The sequence below is a fragment of the Lepisosteus platostomus genome, chromosome 16, assembly GCF_059453375.1.
Source record: "Lepisosteus platostomus isolate fLepPlt1 chromosome 16, fLepPlt1.hap1, whole genome shotgun sequence".
In the NCBI taxonomy this organism is placed as follows: Eukaryota; Metazoa; Chordata; class Actinopteri; order Semionotiformes; family Lepisosteidae; genus Lepisosteus; species Lepisosteus platostomus.
In genome coordinates this window covers 2492979-2509479 of record NC_142626.1, presented here as the reverse complement: position 1 = coordinate 2509479, position 16501 = coordinate 2492979, and the positions used below count along the sequence as shown (strand labels likewise).

The following is a 16501-nucleotide window of genomic DNA, read 5'->3' as shown; positions in this document are numbered from 1 at the left end:
CGCCACCCTCTTTCTCCCCGGCGCGCGCCCCGCCCCCGCCCCCTCTCGGCGCACAGCAGCTTCTGCCAGTTCCACGCCTCCCTCTTCCAGCTGAGGATTTTGAAGCAGCACCCTTTTAATTCCCCCCTGCCCCCCCCCGGTCGCCCTAGCGACGCAGCACAGCGGACGAGCTCTTCTTTAACAAATGAGCACTGCTTACGTTTGTGACTGATCGGGACATGTCAGTCAAAGTGCCATACACATCGACCTGCGAGTGCTGCTCCGTTTAGAAACTGCTTTTTTCTTCTCGGTGTGCTGCCATGGAAAAGGCACTATATCTATAAGAGAAGATCACTTTATTGGCCCTATATGATTTCTTGCATGAGGAATTCATCTTCTCACAGACCCCAGCTTGCTCTCCATGAGACACACAGACAGGGAGAGAAGCTGGGGGTCAGAGCGCAGGGTCGGCCATTTATACGGCGCCCCTGGAGCAGCTGGGGTGAAGGGCCTGGCTCAGGGGCCTGACGGAGTAGGATTCCTCTGCCGGCCGCGGGATTCGAACCGGCAACCTCCCGGCCACAGGCGCGGGCCCTGAGACACAGAGCCGCCGCTCCTTTAAAAAAACTCGTCCTCGATTAAAGGCGCGTTTCTCCCTCGCGGGTGGGGGAGATGGACGGGTTGGCGTTTTGCCCAGTAGGGCGCGAGGCGACGAGACCGGCGGCCTTGACCGCTCAAAAACCGTTTTGAAAAAGGAGCGCGTTCTAAACTCCCGGGAGAGCCCGGGGGGCCGGGTCGGCCCAACCGAGGCGTTTGACTGGCAGCCCGTCAAGGAGCGAGCAGGCACAGAAGGCGTGTTCTGTACACTAAGAGTTGCAGGTGTGTGTCACAAGCTGCGGAGCCGTGTTGTACAGGGAAAGTCGTTGGAGGGGTGGGGGAGGAGGGCGTGATCTACTGCCTGCGGATACCCACCCCCCCCAGGCTCTGGGGTCCGAAGTCCAGCGGGACAGGGCCCCCCCCTGTCTCCCTGGTTGTTGTTTAAACCGCCTGAGGTGATAACGGCGCTGGAGAGGTTCTGTTCCGGACGTGCCGTGCTGCTCTTTCCGGCCTCTCCCACTGTCCCGCGTGGGTGGGAGTGTTGCGCAGGCTGCAGTGGGAGCCCCACTTGTTTCTGCTTTGCTCTTGGGAAGCAGGGGGGGGGTCCCCGTAACCCGCCCTGATCTGTGGCCTTTTGCAGAGCCATCGGGTTGGACCCGGCTCCATCCGGGTCCGGCCACAGGATCCGGAGACGAGCGGGGGTTGGGGGGAAAAGTGTGGGAGCACAGAAGCTTCCCCGGGAGTTGAATCGTGGGGTGCCCAGTGCCAACGCTGTCGTGGGCCTGTAGCTGTCGCGCGCCCGGGCCTCACCCTGTCCGTGTTCCTTCCCACCGGGTCGGAGCGGAACCGGGGCACTGGGCCGATACCGGCGTGTCACCAGGGGTGGGAATCACAGGTGTCCTCTGGATGTTCTCCAGGTCTGCCCCCCCCCCCTGTGTGTGTGTGTGGAGGTCGAAAAAGAAAAGAATCCTCTCTCTAGCAGTCCAAGAGCATCCACTGGTGCTCCGCTCCTCGGTGCCGTCCGTGATGCGGTTCCCGTGGCAACCCGTCGCCGTGGCGCGCTGTGCGTCTGTGTGTGTGTGGGTGTGGGTGCGGGTGCGTCGGGCCCCGCGCGTTCACATCCTTCTGTCAGCTAGGGGGGGGGGGGGGAGGGACGCGGGCAGGAACGGGTGGGCAACAGGGTGTTATTTCAGAGCAGACGCCTGCCGCCCCGGCCCCCCTGCGCGCTGGGGGCTGGCGGGTGTCGGCGGTCCAGCTCGCGCCTCGTCCTGCGAGAGGGGGGGGGTGGTGAAGACGAATGTAAACTGCCCCCCCCCTTTTTCTTTTTTTTTCTTGTGGGGGTGGGGGAGGAAAGACAAAAGCTGCACAGTGGTGCAAGCTTCCTTCCGGAGTTAACGTCTGAATCTTTTTTTTTTTTAAATTCTTTTTGCGCGGTTCCGCGGGGTGTGCAGGGCGGCGGAAGAGGATGAGAGAGAGCGAAAGAGTGAGAGAGAGAGAGAGAAACACCCAGTACTTTCTGCACTCTTTCACTTGTTTGCTACCGGTCTCCTGCGGAGTGGCGCGCCCCTCCCCCCCCCCCTCCTCCCCCCCCGCAACACCTTTCAGAGTGGTACGGCCCCTCCCCTCCCCCCCCCAGCCACTCCAGAGCACACCTTATGCTGATCGGCCTGCCCCATTGTGCAGCCTGCTCCGCTGTTTACAAGGCACTTCGGCTGTGGCTTTCCAACAGGGTGCTGTTTGTTGTGTGTGTGTGCGTGCGTGCGTGTGTGGGTGTGCTCGGGCGCACACTCGCGCGCAAAGAGGTTTTAGAGGGGACGAGGCAAAGCCTCATTCGTTTTGGTGTGTGTGCGCGCACACGCCGGTGTGTTTGTGTGTGTGTGTGCTGAGTCTCTCCCTCTCTCTCTGCGTGTGGGAGAAGGTTGTGGCTGAGCTGAGCTCGGAGACGCAAGGAGAGAGAGAGAGGGATCGGCGCTTTCTGGCCGGAGCAAAGGGGGGAAAAGAGGACCAGGTGAGGACCAGGGAGACATTTCCCTCCCTCCCTCCCTCCCTTGGCTCGCTCCTGCGGGTTTCCCGGGGAGGAGAAGGGCACAGCCCGGACAGAGGGGGAGAGAGAGGAGAAGCCTGAGCAAGAGAGACGAACTGGAGAGCAGGAGCATGGCCTCGTGGGCAAGACCCAGCTGAGCCCCCGGATTGGGATCGCTCCCGGGAAAACCTTTTCTTCGACCCCCATCCCGCTTTCGGATTTCTTTTTTTTGGGGGGGTTTGACCCCCCCCCCCCCGGGGGAATCATTCGGAGTTTCTCTCCGGCTCCTGAGCCGCCGGGCAGTGGTGTTTTTTTTTGTGGAATTTTTTTGGCCGGACCGCAGCCCGGACGATGTACGAGCCGAGCCACGCCGACCTGCAGCGCCGGGCCGGCCAGCCCCCTCCGCTGTCCCCGGCCGCCTTCGTCAACGCGGCGCAGTACGCCAACGTGCTGGAGGGCAGGTTCAAGCAGCTCCAAGGTAAGACGGCTGCCCAGCCGGAGAGACCCGCCTCGGGCTGTCTCCCAGCTCCTCTCTCTCTCTCTCTCTCCCTGTCCTCCTCTCCCCTCCCGGATCCCCTCTTCCATTCCCGGGGGAGCGCGAGCGAGAGAGAGGGGCGCGTTCCGTCTTCACCTGCTGCTCCGCCTCTCCCATCTAGAAAGTGGCCGAGCGCTGCCCCCCCCCGGGTTTCTGCTGCCGTGTGGCCGCCCCGCCGCCGATCGGCGTGGGGACCCCCGCCGCGCTCTTCTCGTTTTTGAAGGATCCCCCCCCCCCCCCCCCCGGGGGGGTGCCGGTCCGAGCGACACAGCTGGCTTGTTCCAGACACCCACCCCCCTTGGTGTAAAGACGCGCCCGACGGTCTCGGGCCCGGGCTTTGTCGTTCTGTCGCTGCTGGGCATCAAGCTCCCCCCTTTGGGGGGGTTGGCTCTGTCGGTGGCCCCCCGAAACGTTCTCTGCTCAAGATCCTCCAGTGGCTTCAAGGCATTTTCCGGGACCAGTTAATAGCGTCCTCATGTGGAGTGGGGCTGCTCTCTCCCGGGCAGTGGGGTTGTTGACAGGGGGGTGTGTGTGTGTGTGTGTGTGTGTGTGTGGCAGGCTTCATCTTCAGTTCAGTCTTGGGGGTCACTGGGTCCTGCGTGTGGCCCTACGATTCTTCCTCCTCGTTTCGTCCTCGCGACCACCGTGGTTTCTTCCTGACGGCGCGCGGGTGTACCCACGGATCTGGCGGGAGACAGCGATGCGTCGTTCTCGCCTGCCGTATGGTGTCCCCCCCCCTTATTCCCAGGAAAGATGGAGAGGTGGTGGCGGAAGGAGGAGGGGCTTTGGGACAGCAGGTGCGCGGAGCCGCGATCGGGTGGGGCGTTCTCCTCGCTGGAGGAGGTGTGTGTGTGTGTGTGGGGGGGGCGATTCCCAGCGCCGACACGAATCCCGGATCCACGCTTTGATCGGGCGGCTCTTTCAACTGTTGGAGCGGGCGGGGGGGGGCGCAGAACCGGTTTCCGCCGGAGGAGAGGATATTGGCTCCCGGACCGCGTTGGTCTCCGGGGGTCCGACGGGGCGCAGCGCGCGGGATCAACTCCCCGGATCCGTTCGGGGATCCCCGGAATGGGGCGCGTTCGGTTTCTTGCCGGCACCCGCTCCGAGCTCGGTTGGTGGTGTGCTTTTCCCAGACACGGGCACTCCAAAAATCCCCCTTGCTTTTAAAAAGCACTTTTTGGGATCGCGGCCCAGACGGGACCCCGGTTCCCTTGCGAACTGGACGTGTGCCTCGGGTAAGTCGGCGTCCTCTCGCGGATGGAAGTCGTATGGTGGTGAAGAGGAGGTTAGCGTGGGGCCAGCGCAGCAGATGACTTTTCTCCAGACTGGCTCGCGGGGAACGGGGGCCGGGGTGAGTTATGCATAAACATCTGCTCCGGCAGCGCCTCGGATCTGTGCCTCTTCTGAGGGGACGGAGCAGAGGAAGTTCAGCAACCTCGCACATCTGGGGGGGGGGGGGGCTGTCCTCTTGGTGTGACAGGACTGGACCTGAACCACTGGACCAGCTGTCCTCTTGGTGTGACAGGACTGGACCTGAACCACTGGACCAGCTGTCCTCTTGGTGTGACAGGACTAGACCTGAACCACTGGACCAGCTGTCCTACTGGGCTGACAGGACTGGACCTGAACCACCGGACCAGCTGTCCTACTGGTGTAACAGGACTGGACCTGAACCACCGGACCAGCTGTCCCCTTGGTATAACAGGACTGGACCTGAACCACTGGACTAGCTGTCCTATGGGCTGACAGGACTGGACCTGAACCACTGGACTAGCTGTCCTCTTGGTATAACAGGACTGGACCTGAACCACTGGACCAGCTGTCCTCTTGGTGTGACAGGACTGGACCTGAACCACTGGACCAGCTGTCCTCTTGGTGTGACAGGACTGGACCTGAACCACCGGACCAGCTGTCCTCCTGGGCTGACAGGACTGGACCTGAACAACTGGACCAGCTGTCCTCCTGGTCTGACGGGACTGGACCTGAACCACTGGACCAGCTGTCCCCTTGGTATAACAGGACTGGACCTGAACCACCGGACCAGCTATCCAGTTTGAAAACTGGGGGGGGCTGAAGGACTGGACCTGACAAATTTCCCAAGTTTAGACTGCCCAATTTCGTCTCCGAGCGTGAATGCGGCCGCGCAGTATTGCGAATGGCGAAGAATAAACAGAGCGGTGTCCGCAGAAAGGCGTCACGCAGAAAACCGCTGAGTGCAAGAGCAAGTGGAGCCCAGCCTGAGAGGCCCTCTCAGAGCCCAGCGGACTGGCGGGGACCAGGGGCAGGAGAGAGAGGACTGGGAATCTGACAGGGCCCCGCCGTGAGATAGCGACTGACTGGAGCGTCCCGGACACGGAGGGGACTGTGACCCCCGATCGCTCCTCCCGGGAGAGCACTGTGATCCTGGGAACCAGAGAAGGGGTCTGGGACCTGTGGCTCCTGATCACTCCAGCCTGAACACCGCGCAGGCCCAGGGTCGAGGTGCGCCCTCTCGCACAGCCTGAACACGGCGCAGGCACGGGCTCTCGCACAGCCTGAACACCATGCAGGCACGGGGTCGACGCGCTCCCTCTCGCACAGCCTGAACACGGCGCAGGCACAGGGTTGACGCAAGCTCTCTCTCAGCCTGAACACAGCGCAGGCACGGGGTCGACGCGGGCTCTCTCTCAGCCTGAACACGGCGCAGGCACAAGGTCGACGCGCCCTCTCGCACAGCCTGAACACGGCGCAGGCACGGGCTCTCGCACAGCCTGAACACGGCGCAGGCACGGGGTCGACGCGCGCCCTCTCGCACAGCCTGAACACGGCCCAGGCACGGGCTCTCGCACAGCCTGAACACGGCGTAGGCACGGGGTCGACGCGGGCTCTCGCACAGCCTGAACACGGCGCAGGCACAAGGTCGACGCGGGCTCTCGCACAGCCTGAACACGGCGCAGGCACGGGTTCTCGCACAGCCTGAACACGGTGCAGGCACAGAGTCGACGCGCGCTCTCTCTCAGCCTGAACACGGCGCAGGCACGGGGTCGATGCGCCCTCTCTCTCAGCCTGAACACGGCGCAGGCACGGGGTCGACACGCGCCCTCTCGCACAGCCTGAACACGGCGCAGGCACGGGGTCGACGCGCCCTCTCGCACAGCCTGAACACGGCGCAGGCACAAGGTCGACGCGGGCTCTCGCACAGCCTGAACACGGCGCAGGCACGGGCTCTCGCACAGCCTGAACACGGTGCAGGCACAGAGTCGACGCGCGCTCTCTCTCAGCCTGAACACGGCGCAGGCACGGGGTCGATGCGCCCTCTCTCTCAGCCTGAACACGGCGCAGGCACGGGGTCGACACGCGCCCTCTCGCACAGCCTGAACACGGCGCAGGCACGGGGTCGACGCGCCCTCTCGCACAGCCTGAACACGGCGCAGGCACAGGGTCGACGCACGCCCTCTCGCACAGCCTGAACACGGTGCAGGCACGGGGTCGACGCGCGCTCTCTCTCAGCCTGAACACGGCGCAGGCACGGGCTCTCTCTCAGCCTGAACACGGCGCAGGCACGGGGTCGACGCGCGCTCTCTCTCAGCCTGAACACGGCGCAGGCACGGGGTCGACGCGCGCCCTCTCGCACAGCCTGAACACGGCGCAGGCACGGGGTCGACGCGACCTCTCGCACAGCCTGAACACGGCGCAGGCACGGGGTCGACGCGCCCTCTCGCACAGCCTGAACACGGCGCAGGCACGGGGTCGACGCGGGCTCTCGCACAGCCTGAACACGGCGCAGGCACGGGGTCGACGAGCGCCCTCTCTCTCAGCCTGAACACGGCGCAGGCACGGGGTCGACGCGCGCTCTCTCTCAGCCTGAACACGGCGCAGGCACGGGCTCTCGCACAGCCTGAACACGGCGCAGGCACAGGGTCGACGCGCCCTCTCTCTCAGCCTGAACACGGCTCAGGCACGGGGTCGACGCGCGCTCTCTCTCAGCCTGAACACGGCGCAGGCACAGGGTTGACGCGCGCTCTCTCTCAGCCTGAACACGGCGCAGCCCCGGGGCAGGAATGTGGGCGTGGCCTCCACGTGGCTCGGATCTACCTGCAGCCCTCATGCCGTTCCAGTTGCTCTGGCAGGAGGAGGGCTGGGAATCAAGCGCCTGTTGTACTGGTTCCACCAGCTTCCAGAAGGGCTCAGCCTGGGAGGGGTGCTCTGGCCAGGGAAAGGAAGTCTCTCACAGCTGGAGGTCAGGACAGGAGCAAGAGGAGGTTGTTCGGCCCGTGTGGCTCGATTCGGGCCTCACCTCCGGCCCTTTCTTGAAAGAGGCCCAGCGTCTCGGCTTCAGTGATCCAGCTCGAGGACGGGCAGGTTCTTCCACGCTCCCACCACTCTTTGTGTAAAGAGGTACACCAGCCTATCCGGGGAGCGTGTCCTGCCCAGTCCGGCAGGCCCGGTCAGAGCGGTTTGGGCTGCTGTGGAGGGGAGGTGGAGGGGCTGGCCCATCTCCCACTCCTGAGCGTAACGAGCCCCCGCCATCCCTCGTTAAAACCGCCCCACGTGGGGCAGGCCGGTCGGGTCTGCCCCGGAGCCAGTTCTTGTGAAATTAGCCCAGACCTCAGCTGTCCGGCTCGATCGCTCCGGGGGTTTCTGGGGGTCTGCCGGGGAGCTGGGGCGCCGGTGACTGTCTGGGCGGCTCGTCTCCTCACGGGCCCAGCAGGCCGTGCAGTCAGCAGTCAGCTACAGTAGCTCATTACAAAGCCCCGACTCATTCCCACTGTCTGCGGCTGTGCGAGCAGGGCTCCCTGAATGACTGGGATGAATAACAGGATTGTGCGCCGGGCCGGAGAGATTAAGCAGGTTTGAATAGTCCGTGAGCCGGGGAGGAGGTGGGGTGGGGAGGGGGGACTGGAAAGATAACCGTGCCCGCCGGTCGAAACAAGCGAGTGTGCGGTATCCAGCCACCCCGGAGCCCGTTCCCAGGTGGAAGTCGGGCGAAGAGGCTGTGGTTCTGTGGGATCGGGGAGGGAGGTGTTCCCGGGTTTTCGGGATCTGTTTTTCTGGGAGGGCGGAATCGCGCGGCCCGTGTGGGGCTGTGGGGAGAGGAGGGGGGAAAGGAGCAGCCTCTGCTCCCTGGCTCGACCTTGGCTGCCACATGTGTGTGTGTGTGTGTGTGTGTGTGTGTAACACAAGCAGCCTGGACTCAGCTTTTGTTTTTCTCTCTCTCTCTCTCGCAACGCTGGTATGACGCAATTGGTGAAAGTTCATTCCCCCCCACCCCAGGGCTCCCCGATCGGCACGCGCCACTTTGCTCCAGAGGGAGAGCAGAGCAGGCGACCCGTTCAGAACCGGGCCAGAGAGCCGCCGTTTCGGCTCGTTCCTCCGGGGCGTGCCGTGAGGGCCTTCTGGCGTTTCGCTTGACAAACCTCGCCCCGCAGGGGCTGCTGGGAAGCGACCGGGAGTGGGATCTGGGCAAGGTCGTTCCAGCCCTGCCCCAGCCCTGGGGTGGGCGCTCAGGAGCCCGTGGGCTCGGGGGGGGAGAGTCGGCGTTCGCACTGGCTCAGGGGGCTCTTGTGGGGGGGGGGGGGCCTGATTTCCTGTCGGCCTCCCGGTCCTCGCTCCGTCCTGGCTGGCCAGTGCGTGGTACCCTCCTGCTGGAGCTGGAATTACGGGTTTGAGCTCGCAGTCTGGAGGGTGTGTGTGTGGATGTGGGTGATGACAGGGCAAGCTAACGCAGTATCTCCTCACCGGAGAGCAGGGGGAGGGGAGCTTCTGGGCCTGAAGACAGCTTTGTGTCTGCGACGGCCTGCCTGCTTGTGCGTTTCTGTGAGTTGTCGTCGATGTGCGTGCGAAGAAGGTGCTTGGCGTGTGTGCGCGCGCTTGTGTTTGGTTAACGAGTACGTTAGATTAATTAGATGCCTGGCTGGGGCTGCAGTAGGGAGAGCCCTGTTGCGTGTCCGAGACGTGGCGAGGTCGCGGTCTGGTTACACTTGACTTGTTTCATCTGCTTTCTTCTTTAAAGAAAAAGGGCGCTTCATCGACATCTCCCCACAAACCCCATTATGTCTCTCCCCGGGGGGGGATATGTTCCCATCATCTGCCACTCTCTGTGTAAAGAAATGTCTCCGGGGTCCTGAATGCCCGCCCTCTGTTTCCACGTGTGACCAGGGCCTCCTGAAAACCACCTTCAGACTCTTCCCTGTTTCGTCCTTCAACTTTAGTGACAGTGCCCTTGAGATCACTTTGTCAGGGTGTGTGCAGGGCGTTCAGACACACGGGCCCGGGCCCCTGCTGTGCAGCCTGCTCCTGGCTGGAGACATCCAGTTCCTTTCCTGGCTCGCGCTGTGGGTGAGCGTGCGACCGGCGTGCATCGTGGGGCATCGGTTTGGGAAATCGGCTGGAATGTTGCACAATTCCTCCCCCCCCCTCAGAAAGAGCCTTGGCAGACAGAGCGAGTTCTGTCCCCGGCTGTCCAGGCCTCCTCCTCCTCCTCGTCTCCGGCCCCCAATTCCCCCACAGCCTGGGCGAGCGACCCGCAGGGCCGATCAGGGCTGGCAGAAGTGCCCTCTCTCTGGCCACCGTGGGACGGAGGAGCCCATATATGGGGGGTGGGGGTGAAGCATGTTAGGGAAAGCTGATCGTTTTTTTTTGGGGGGGGGGGGTCTTTTGAAATCTTCAGTTGCGACACCGTTTGTTTTTTTGGGCTCTGAACCCCCCCCCCCTCCCCCCAGCCTCTGTCAGCGCGGAGCCCTGTCATCTCGGCGCCGCTGACCCTGTTATTATCGCCGCAGGAGTGTCGACATGCCCCCCATCTCCCCCCCTCGGGGGGGCCCAGGCGCTGTCGTGACACGAAAGCTGTTCGGCTGGAATGTTCCCTGCTCGCTGGAACTGTCGGCAGCGGCCCGAATCGCGGAAAACACGCTTCTCCCTGCTGCTGCTGCTCTCGCACCTCGGCCATGGCCTGATCCGGGGGGGGGGCGGCGCTCGGCTCGGCCCTCCGCAAAGCCGCGAATCCGCCGGAGGAGGAGGAGGAGGAGGAGCGTTCCTGTTGGTGCGGGAGAGGGCGGCTCTTTTAATCGGGGGTCTTCTCGGGGGGGCGGCGGAATTCGGACTGTCGGAAAGGGAGCAAAATCGAGGCGCGTGTCGCCCCTCCACGCCGGGACCGGAACACCTCCACGGGATCGGGACAGGGGCTGAACCTACCGGCGGGCAGAGCCGGCGGGTCCAGAGAGCTGGGCCGAGGACACAAGCTTTGGAAGTTTAAGAGCGCCCTGAGCCGTGGGCAGGTGTCGATTCCGAAACTCTTCCCTGTGCTCCTGCCCGCCCCACACCTGTGTAATAGACTCCAGCAGGCTCTTGGGGTCCCCAAGGGCTCGTATCGGCCATCGCAGGGTGTCCCTCCCCTCCTCCCTCCCTCCCCCCTCCCTGAGTCCTCTCCTTTGGGTGTCACCTGCAGATCTTCCAAGGAAAGCCGCGGCCGATCCGGGGTGGGGCCGCCACCTCGCTCCGAGCGGCTCGCGCCGGCTCTTGTCCGGGCATTTGTGTGTGCGTTCCTGCGTGCAGGTGTGCGCGCGAGACCTCCTCCTGCCTCGAACCTGTCTTTCCAGTCCTCCTTGGCGTTCCTCTCCCAGCCCTGTGACTCCTCAAGGGCACGCACACACACACGCAGGGTTGCTGCTGCTGCTGTGTGTGTGTGTGTGTGTGTGTGTGTGTGTGTCCAAGGGGCAGGGTCTCGTCAGTCTCACGGCGCACCCCTGCAGCGGCCTGATCTCACCTTGTGTCGTCTGTGGGGGGGGACGGGGAGAGTCCCCACAAAGATGGGAACGCAGACGCGTGCTCGCTTGTTCCTGCTGCACAGTGGGGGGGATTTTTAAGCTGTTAATGGTTTTATCGGGTGGGGGGGGGCTGTCCTAGCCACGTGCACAGGGAGATCAAACGCGCCCCAGCGTGACAGGTCAGGGTCTTATCAGCCGGGGACGGCAACAAGCCTCTCGTGTCCACTGGGCCTGTCCTGCCGGGGGGTGGGGATGGGGGTGGCTGCACTTTCACAGGGCAGAGGGGGGGGTAGTGATCTCACGGGGTGGGACAGATGGGGGGGGCTGCAGGGAGGGCACAGGCGATACCTGCCCGAGACGCTGGGGGGCTGCAGGGGGGGCACAGGCGATACCTGCCTGAGACGCTGGGGGGCTGCAGGGGGGGCACAGCCGATACCTGCCCGAGACGCTGGGGTGGGGGCGTGAGGCTTCGAACCCGGGTTCCCCTGCGTCAGCTCCCGTAAATGACGTGAACTGGGAGACGGAACCCAAGCCCGCCGGTGGGTTCCCCAACCCCCCCCCAGAACCTTAGATGAGCATCTCTCATCCTTTTCCTGTCCAGGACAACGTTCCTCCAGCCCCCCCCCCCCCCATCACTGGCCCGGTCACGGCGCCGTCCGCGCAGAAACCAGCCCTCCTGTCGGCGTCCGAGCCGAGATCCGAGCGCGCCCTGCCCTGGCTCGGTTTTCCTTTGTTTTTGTTTTTTGGGTGGGAATCATTTTAAGCAGGCTCCGGTTTTCCCTAGCTCTAGACTAGGGAAAACCGCTGCACACAGTAGAACTTGTTTTTGTGCTGCACATGCACTCGGAGGGGAGCAGTCCTGCAGATCTGCGTGAGCTTGCAGCTCAGCTCAGCTCGGCTCCCTCGTATTTGCATTGCAAAGCAGCTGGCTCTCGGGAGGCAGACGCAAGGCGCCGTGTTTGTACTGCCGCGCGGCGGGGGCGAGTCAGTTCCTGCCAGCCGTTGGCCTGTTCCTCTGTTTCTCGGCACTTCGTGCGCCCCGTGTGCCCCTCGTCCCCTCGTCCGACCCCCTCCAGCCCCGCCTTCCCCTCGAGCTGAAGTCCCAGCCCCTTCAGCCCTTGCAGGAGGCTGAAGCCCTGGATCTCCTGGGCTCGAGACAGACTGAGGTTCGAGTCCCTTCCAGGTGTGGGCGGATTCTGGCTCCTCGTCCCCAGATCTGCTTCCAAAACTCCGCCGATATTTGTATCATCCTGACGTGCAAGTTATTTGGAGACGGTGGCCTCAGGGGGCTCCCTCCGCCGCTGGAGCCGATCCCAGGTCCTGTGGCCATCAAAGACGGCCGCGACTGCAGGCCTCCCCCTGCGGGGGGCGCTACAGTCCCCCTCGTGGATCACCCCGGCGGTCCGCAGGGCTGGACTGGAGAAACAGAGGCTGCAGCAGTGTTAGCACTGGGTGGGGGGGTCTCGAACCCGGATTCTCCAGTAACCGGGGTCCGCGCGGCACTCTCTGTGCAGAACCTGCTCAGTAACAGAGCAACACCGGCCAAGAGTGCTCAAGGTCGCTCGGGAGGAAGCCAAGCTGGAAGTCTGTTGGGGGGGGGATCTGACAGTACTTCTTTTCCGTCCCGCGATTGGCTGCCGAGGAGGCTCCCAGCCGCCAATGGGGGAGAGCGGCAACTCCCAGGGCCTCTCTCGTGTTTCTCCCACAGACCTTTGCGGCTGACGGTGCCTTGGCTCAGATCGCAGCTTCTTCCTGCTCGGCCAAGTGACCCCTCATCCCGTGACCCCCCTGTACGGCGGTGGGAGGGGGTGGGGGGGTAGGAGAGTGTTTAAGCCGAGCTGTTTCGCAGTGCGGAACCGTGTCCCCTGAAAGCGTGGCCCCGTTGGCCCCTCGTGACAAAAGGATGCTTGTGCAAAGGCTGCGTTGTGAAAGAGGGAACTCGTGCACCGCCCTGTCGCTCGCTTATCCAGAAGCGCGCTCGGTCCGGTTGCAGAAGTTTCCGGCTCATTTGGTAGTTAAAAAAAGGAAGCCGGGGTGTTGGCTTCAAACAACACGGGCGGTAGTTTGTTCCACGCTCCCGCCACCCTCTGTGTAAAGTCAGGTCCTGTTTTTCTGGTCTTGCGTCCTCTGGTCTTGTGTTGATCCCGGAGAAGTACTCCGTCGGTAACCTTTGAGGATCTTGGAGCCCTTGGGGCTGCTTGTGGTCCTCTTGAGCAAGGCTGAAGCAATACCGCTTCCTGCCATCGTGAGTGTAAGATTAACAAAACCAAGCTCACATTGCAAGTGCAGATTAGAGGGATGAACGAGCAGCCTTGATACTAATTAGGGAAGACGAGCTTCCTTGCTCTTGAACCCGTGCCTGAGCAGTAATTCTCCCGTGACCAGTGTCCTCTGTGGCGAGCCTCCGAGACCTGAAGGACGAGACGCACTGCTTGCGCCTTTGCAGCAAAATTGAAAGCTGTTGATATTCTGGCTTTTTATCTGCTCGGGTGCGATTTTAGCGGGTTATTTGTTTTTGCTCGGGAAGTGCCCTGGGGCGATGGGACATCGGATCATCATCCGCGTTCAGAAAGCGGAATCATGGGGCCAGGGCAGGGCCCAGGAATGTGCCAGCTACGTCAACTATAGCAACAAAAAAAAAATACGTTTTAAATGTTCTCAGCTGTTCTGAGAGCACGTGGAAACCGAGGGTTTTCAAGAATCCGAAAGCCGTTTGGCGTCCGACGTCTGAAGGAGGGTCTATCTGTCATCGGCAGCCGGCGGGGAGAGATAAGGGCACCGTCTCGTCTCGGGAGCGACAGTCCTGGACATTTCTAGGATGTTTCTCTCCGGGCGCCGGCTCGTCGAGCAGGTTTGAAACGCGAGAGAAATAAAGCCCCGATTCTCTCTCGCTCTCTCGCCCCGCCTTGCCCTGGGCGATCGGAGCAGGTTCCCCTTTCCGCCGTCTTCTCGAGGGGACTCTGTCCCTTTAACCCGCCTGTGTCTGTCCTCCCCCAGACGAGCGCGAGGCGGTGCAGAAGAAAACCTTCACCAAGTGGGTGAACTCGCACCTGGCCAGAGTGACGTGCCGCATCGGGGACCTCTACACCGACCTGCGCGATGGCCGGATGCTCATCCGCCTGCTGGAGGTGCTGTCCGGAGAGCAGCTGGTCAGTGCGCCCCCGCCTCCTGTCCCTGTCCCTGTCCCTGTCCCTGACGCTCTCGCGCCTACCAGGCCCTCTCCCTCTCCCTCTTCTCGGATTCCTCCGTCAGACCCACTGCGCTGTCCCCTTGGTCCTCCTCGAACCCTGTCCTCTCTCCTCTCTCCTCCTTGAACCCTGTTCCCTCTCCTCTCCTCCTCCTCGAACCCTGTCCTCTCCTCCCTCCTCTCTCCTCTCTCCTACTTGAACCCTGTGCCCTCTCCTCTCCTCCTGCTCGAACCCTGTCCTCTCTCCTCTCTCCTCTCTCCTCCCTTTTCTCTCCTGCTCGAACCCTGTCCTCTCCTCCCTCCTCCCTTCTCTCTTCTCTCTCCTGCTTGAACCCTGTTCCCTCTCCTCTCCTCCTGCTCGAACCCTGTCCTCTCTCCTCTCTCCTCTCTCCTCCCTTTTCTCTCCTGCTCGAAACCTGTCCTCTCTCCTCCCTTTTCTCTCCTCTCTCCTCTCTCTTCTCACCTGCTCGAACCCTGTCCTCTTTCCTCTCTCATCTCTCCTCCTCGAATCCTGTCCTCTCCTCCCTCCTCTTTCCTACTTGAACCCTGTTCCCTCTCCTCTCCTCCTGCTCGAACTCTGTCCTCTCTCCTCTCTCCTGCTCGAACCCTGTCCTCTCTCCTGCTCGAACCCTGTCCTCTCTTCTCTCTCCTGCTCAAACCGCTCTGAAAGCGCCTCTCTCCTCTCTCCCCTCTCCCCTCTCCTGCTCGAACCATGTCCTCTCTCCCCTCTCCCCTCTCCTGCTCGAACCCTGTCCTCTCTCCCCTCTCCCCTCTCCTGCTTGAACCCTCTCCTCTCTCCTCTCTCCTCTCTCCTACTCGAACCCTGTCCTCTCTCCTCTCTCCTCCCTCTTCTCTCCTGCTCGAATCCTGTCCTCTCCTCCCTCTTCTCTCCTGCTCGAACCCTGTCCTCTCTCTTCTCTCCTACTTGAACCCTGTTCCCTCTCCTCTCCTCCTGCTCGAACCCTGTCCTCTCCTCTCTCCTCTCTCCTGCTCGAACTGCTCTGAAAGCGCCTCTCTCCCCTCTCCTGCTCGAACCCTGTCCTCTCTCCCCTCTCCTGCTCGAACCCTGTCCTCTCCTCCCTCTTCTCTCCTGCTCGAACCCTGTCCTCTCTCCTCTCTCCCAGCCCAAGCCCACGAAGGGCCGCATGCGGATCCACTGCCTGGAGAACGTGGACAAGGCCCTGCAGTTCCTCAAGGAGCAGAAGGTGCACCTGGAGAACATGGGCTCCCACGACATCGTCGACGGCAACCACCGCCTCACCCTGGGGCTCATCTGGACCATCATCCTCCGCTTCCAGGTGCGGGGGGTGGGGGGGGGCTCCCGTTTCTTCCGGGGGGGGGGGCGGGTGAGGCCCCCGAGAGGAGGGGCCCCCGAAGCGCCTGACCGCGTCCCTCTGCCCACAGATCCAGGACATCAGCGTGGAGACGGAGGACAACAAGGAGAAGAAGTCGGCCAAGGACGCGCTGCTGCTGTGGTGCCAGATGAAGACCGCCGGGTGAGGGGGGGGGGGGGCTGGCCCGACCCCTCCTGTCCCAGAGAGCCCACGCCGTGACGCTGACACCCTCCTCTTCCTCTTCGCAGGTACCCCAACGTCAACGTCCACAACTTCACCACCAGCTGGCGGGACGGCCTGGCCTTCAACGCCATCGTCCACAAGCACAGGTGCGCCTCCCGTCTGCCCCGGCCCGCGCGCCTCCCAGACACGGGCCCGGCTCCCATCCACTGCCAGATCTAGCCAGGGGGGGCGCTCAGCCCATATTCCCCAATACTGCTGGCACTTGCCTGAAAACCAAACCCGCCAGTGCCGAGGCTGGGGTCCACAGCAGGGCCTGACGGCGACAGCTGAGAGTGTTAAATAATGGTGGAGTAATCGAGCATGTTCCCCCCCCCCTCCCCCCCCGTAGACCGGACCTGATTGAGTTCGACACCCTGAAGAGGTCCAACGCCCACTACAACCTGCAGAACGCCTTCAATGTGGCTGAGAAGGAGCTGGGGCTCACCAAGCTGCTGGACCCCGAGGGTAGGCACGCCGGGGGGCTGGAGGGGGCCCTGGGGCTGGTGCAATCCGGTGGTGGGGGGGGGGGCTCGTCCTTACCAGGGACCCCCAGGCTTGGCAGCAGGAGTCACGGCCCCCAGCTGCTGTCCTGCTTCCCGATCGGGGGTGGGCTGTGCGTTCGGGGGGGAAGAGGGAGTCTGTCCCACCCCTTTGATCCGTCGTCGGTCACGGGGTCGGCCGTGTCCCTGCTTCTCCGAGGATCCCAGAAAGGACATCTCTAACGTGGGGCGGCCTGCTCCAGACACCCCCCTCTCTCGGCGTAAAGACACGTCTCCCGTTGTGTTTGTGTGGAGTTGTGTTTGTGCGGCAGGGAAGGACGGGGATTTTTCTCTCCCCTGAGTTGGGAGGTGTGGAACCAAAGCGCCTTGGAGACTCCCT

At 63.0% G+C, this 16501-nt stretch overlaps 1 protein-coding gene across 7 annotated transcripts in view; it reads left to right on the top strand.

Moving 5' to 3' along the window:
- Positions 1-16501, top strand: part of sptbn2 (spectrin, beta, non-erythrocytic 2) — a 60636-nt gene that overhangs the window by 12497 nt on the left and 31638 nt on the right. For 3 of the 7 annotated variants that reach the window (XM_088609434.1, XM_088609435.1, XM_088609433.1), the window contains 5 exons: positions 13877-14028; positions 15191-15364; positions 15471-15562; positions 15649-15729; positions 15972-16087. In XM_088609434.1, coding sequence (XP_088465560.1) covers positions 13877-14028; positions 15191-15364; positions 15471-15562; positions 15649-15729; positions 15972-16087 — 615 coding nt within the window. Of the gene's footprint in view, positions 1-2264; positions 3078-3819; positions 4370-13876; positions 14029-15190; positions 15365-15470; positions 15563-15648; positions 15730-15971; positions 16088-16501 lie in introns of those variants that run through there. The other 4 variants (XM_088609432.1, XM_088609431.1, XM_088609436.1 and 1 more) reach the window with 3 other exon arrangements.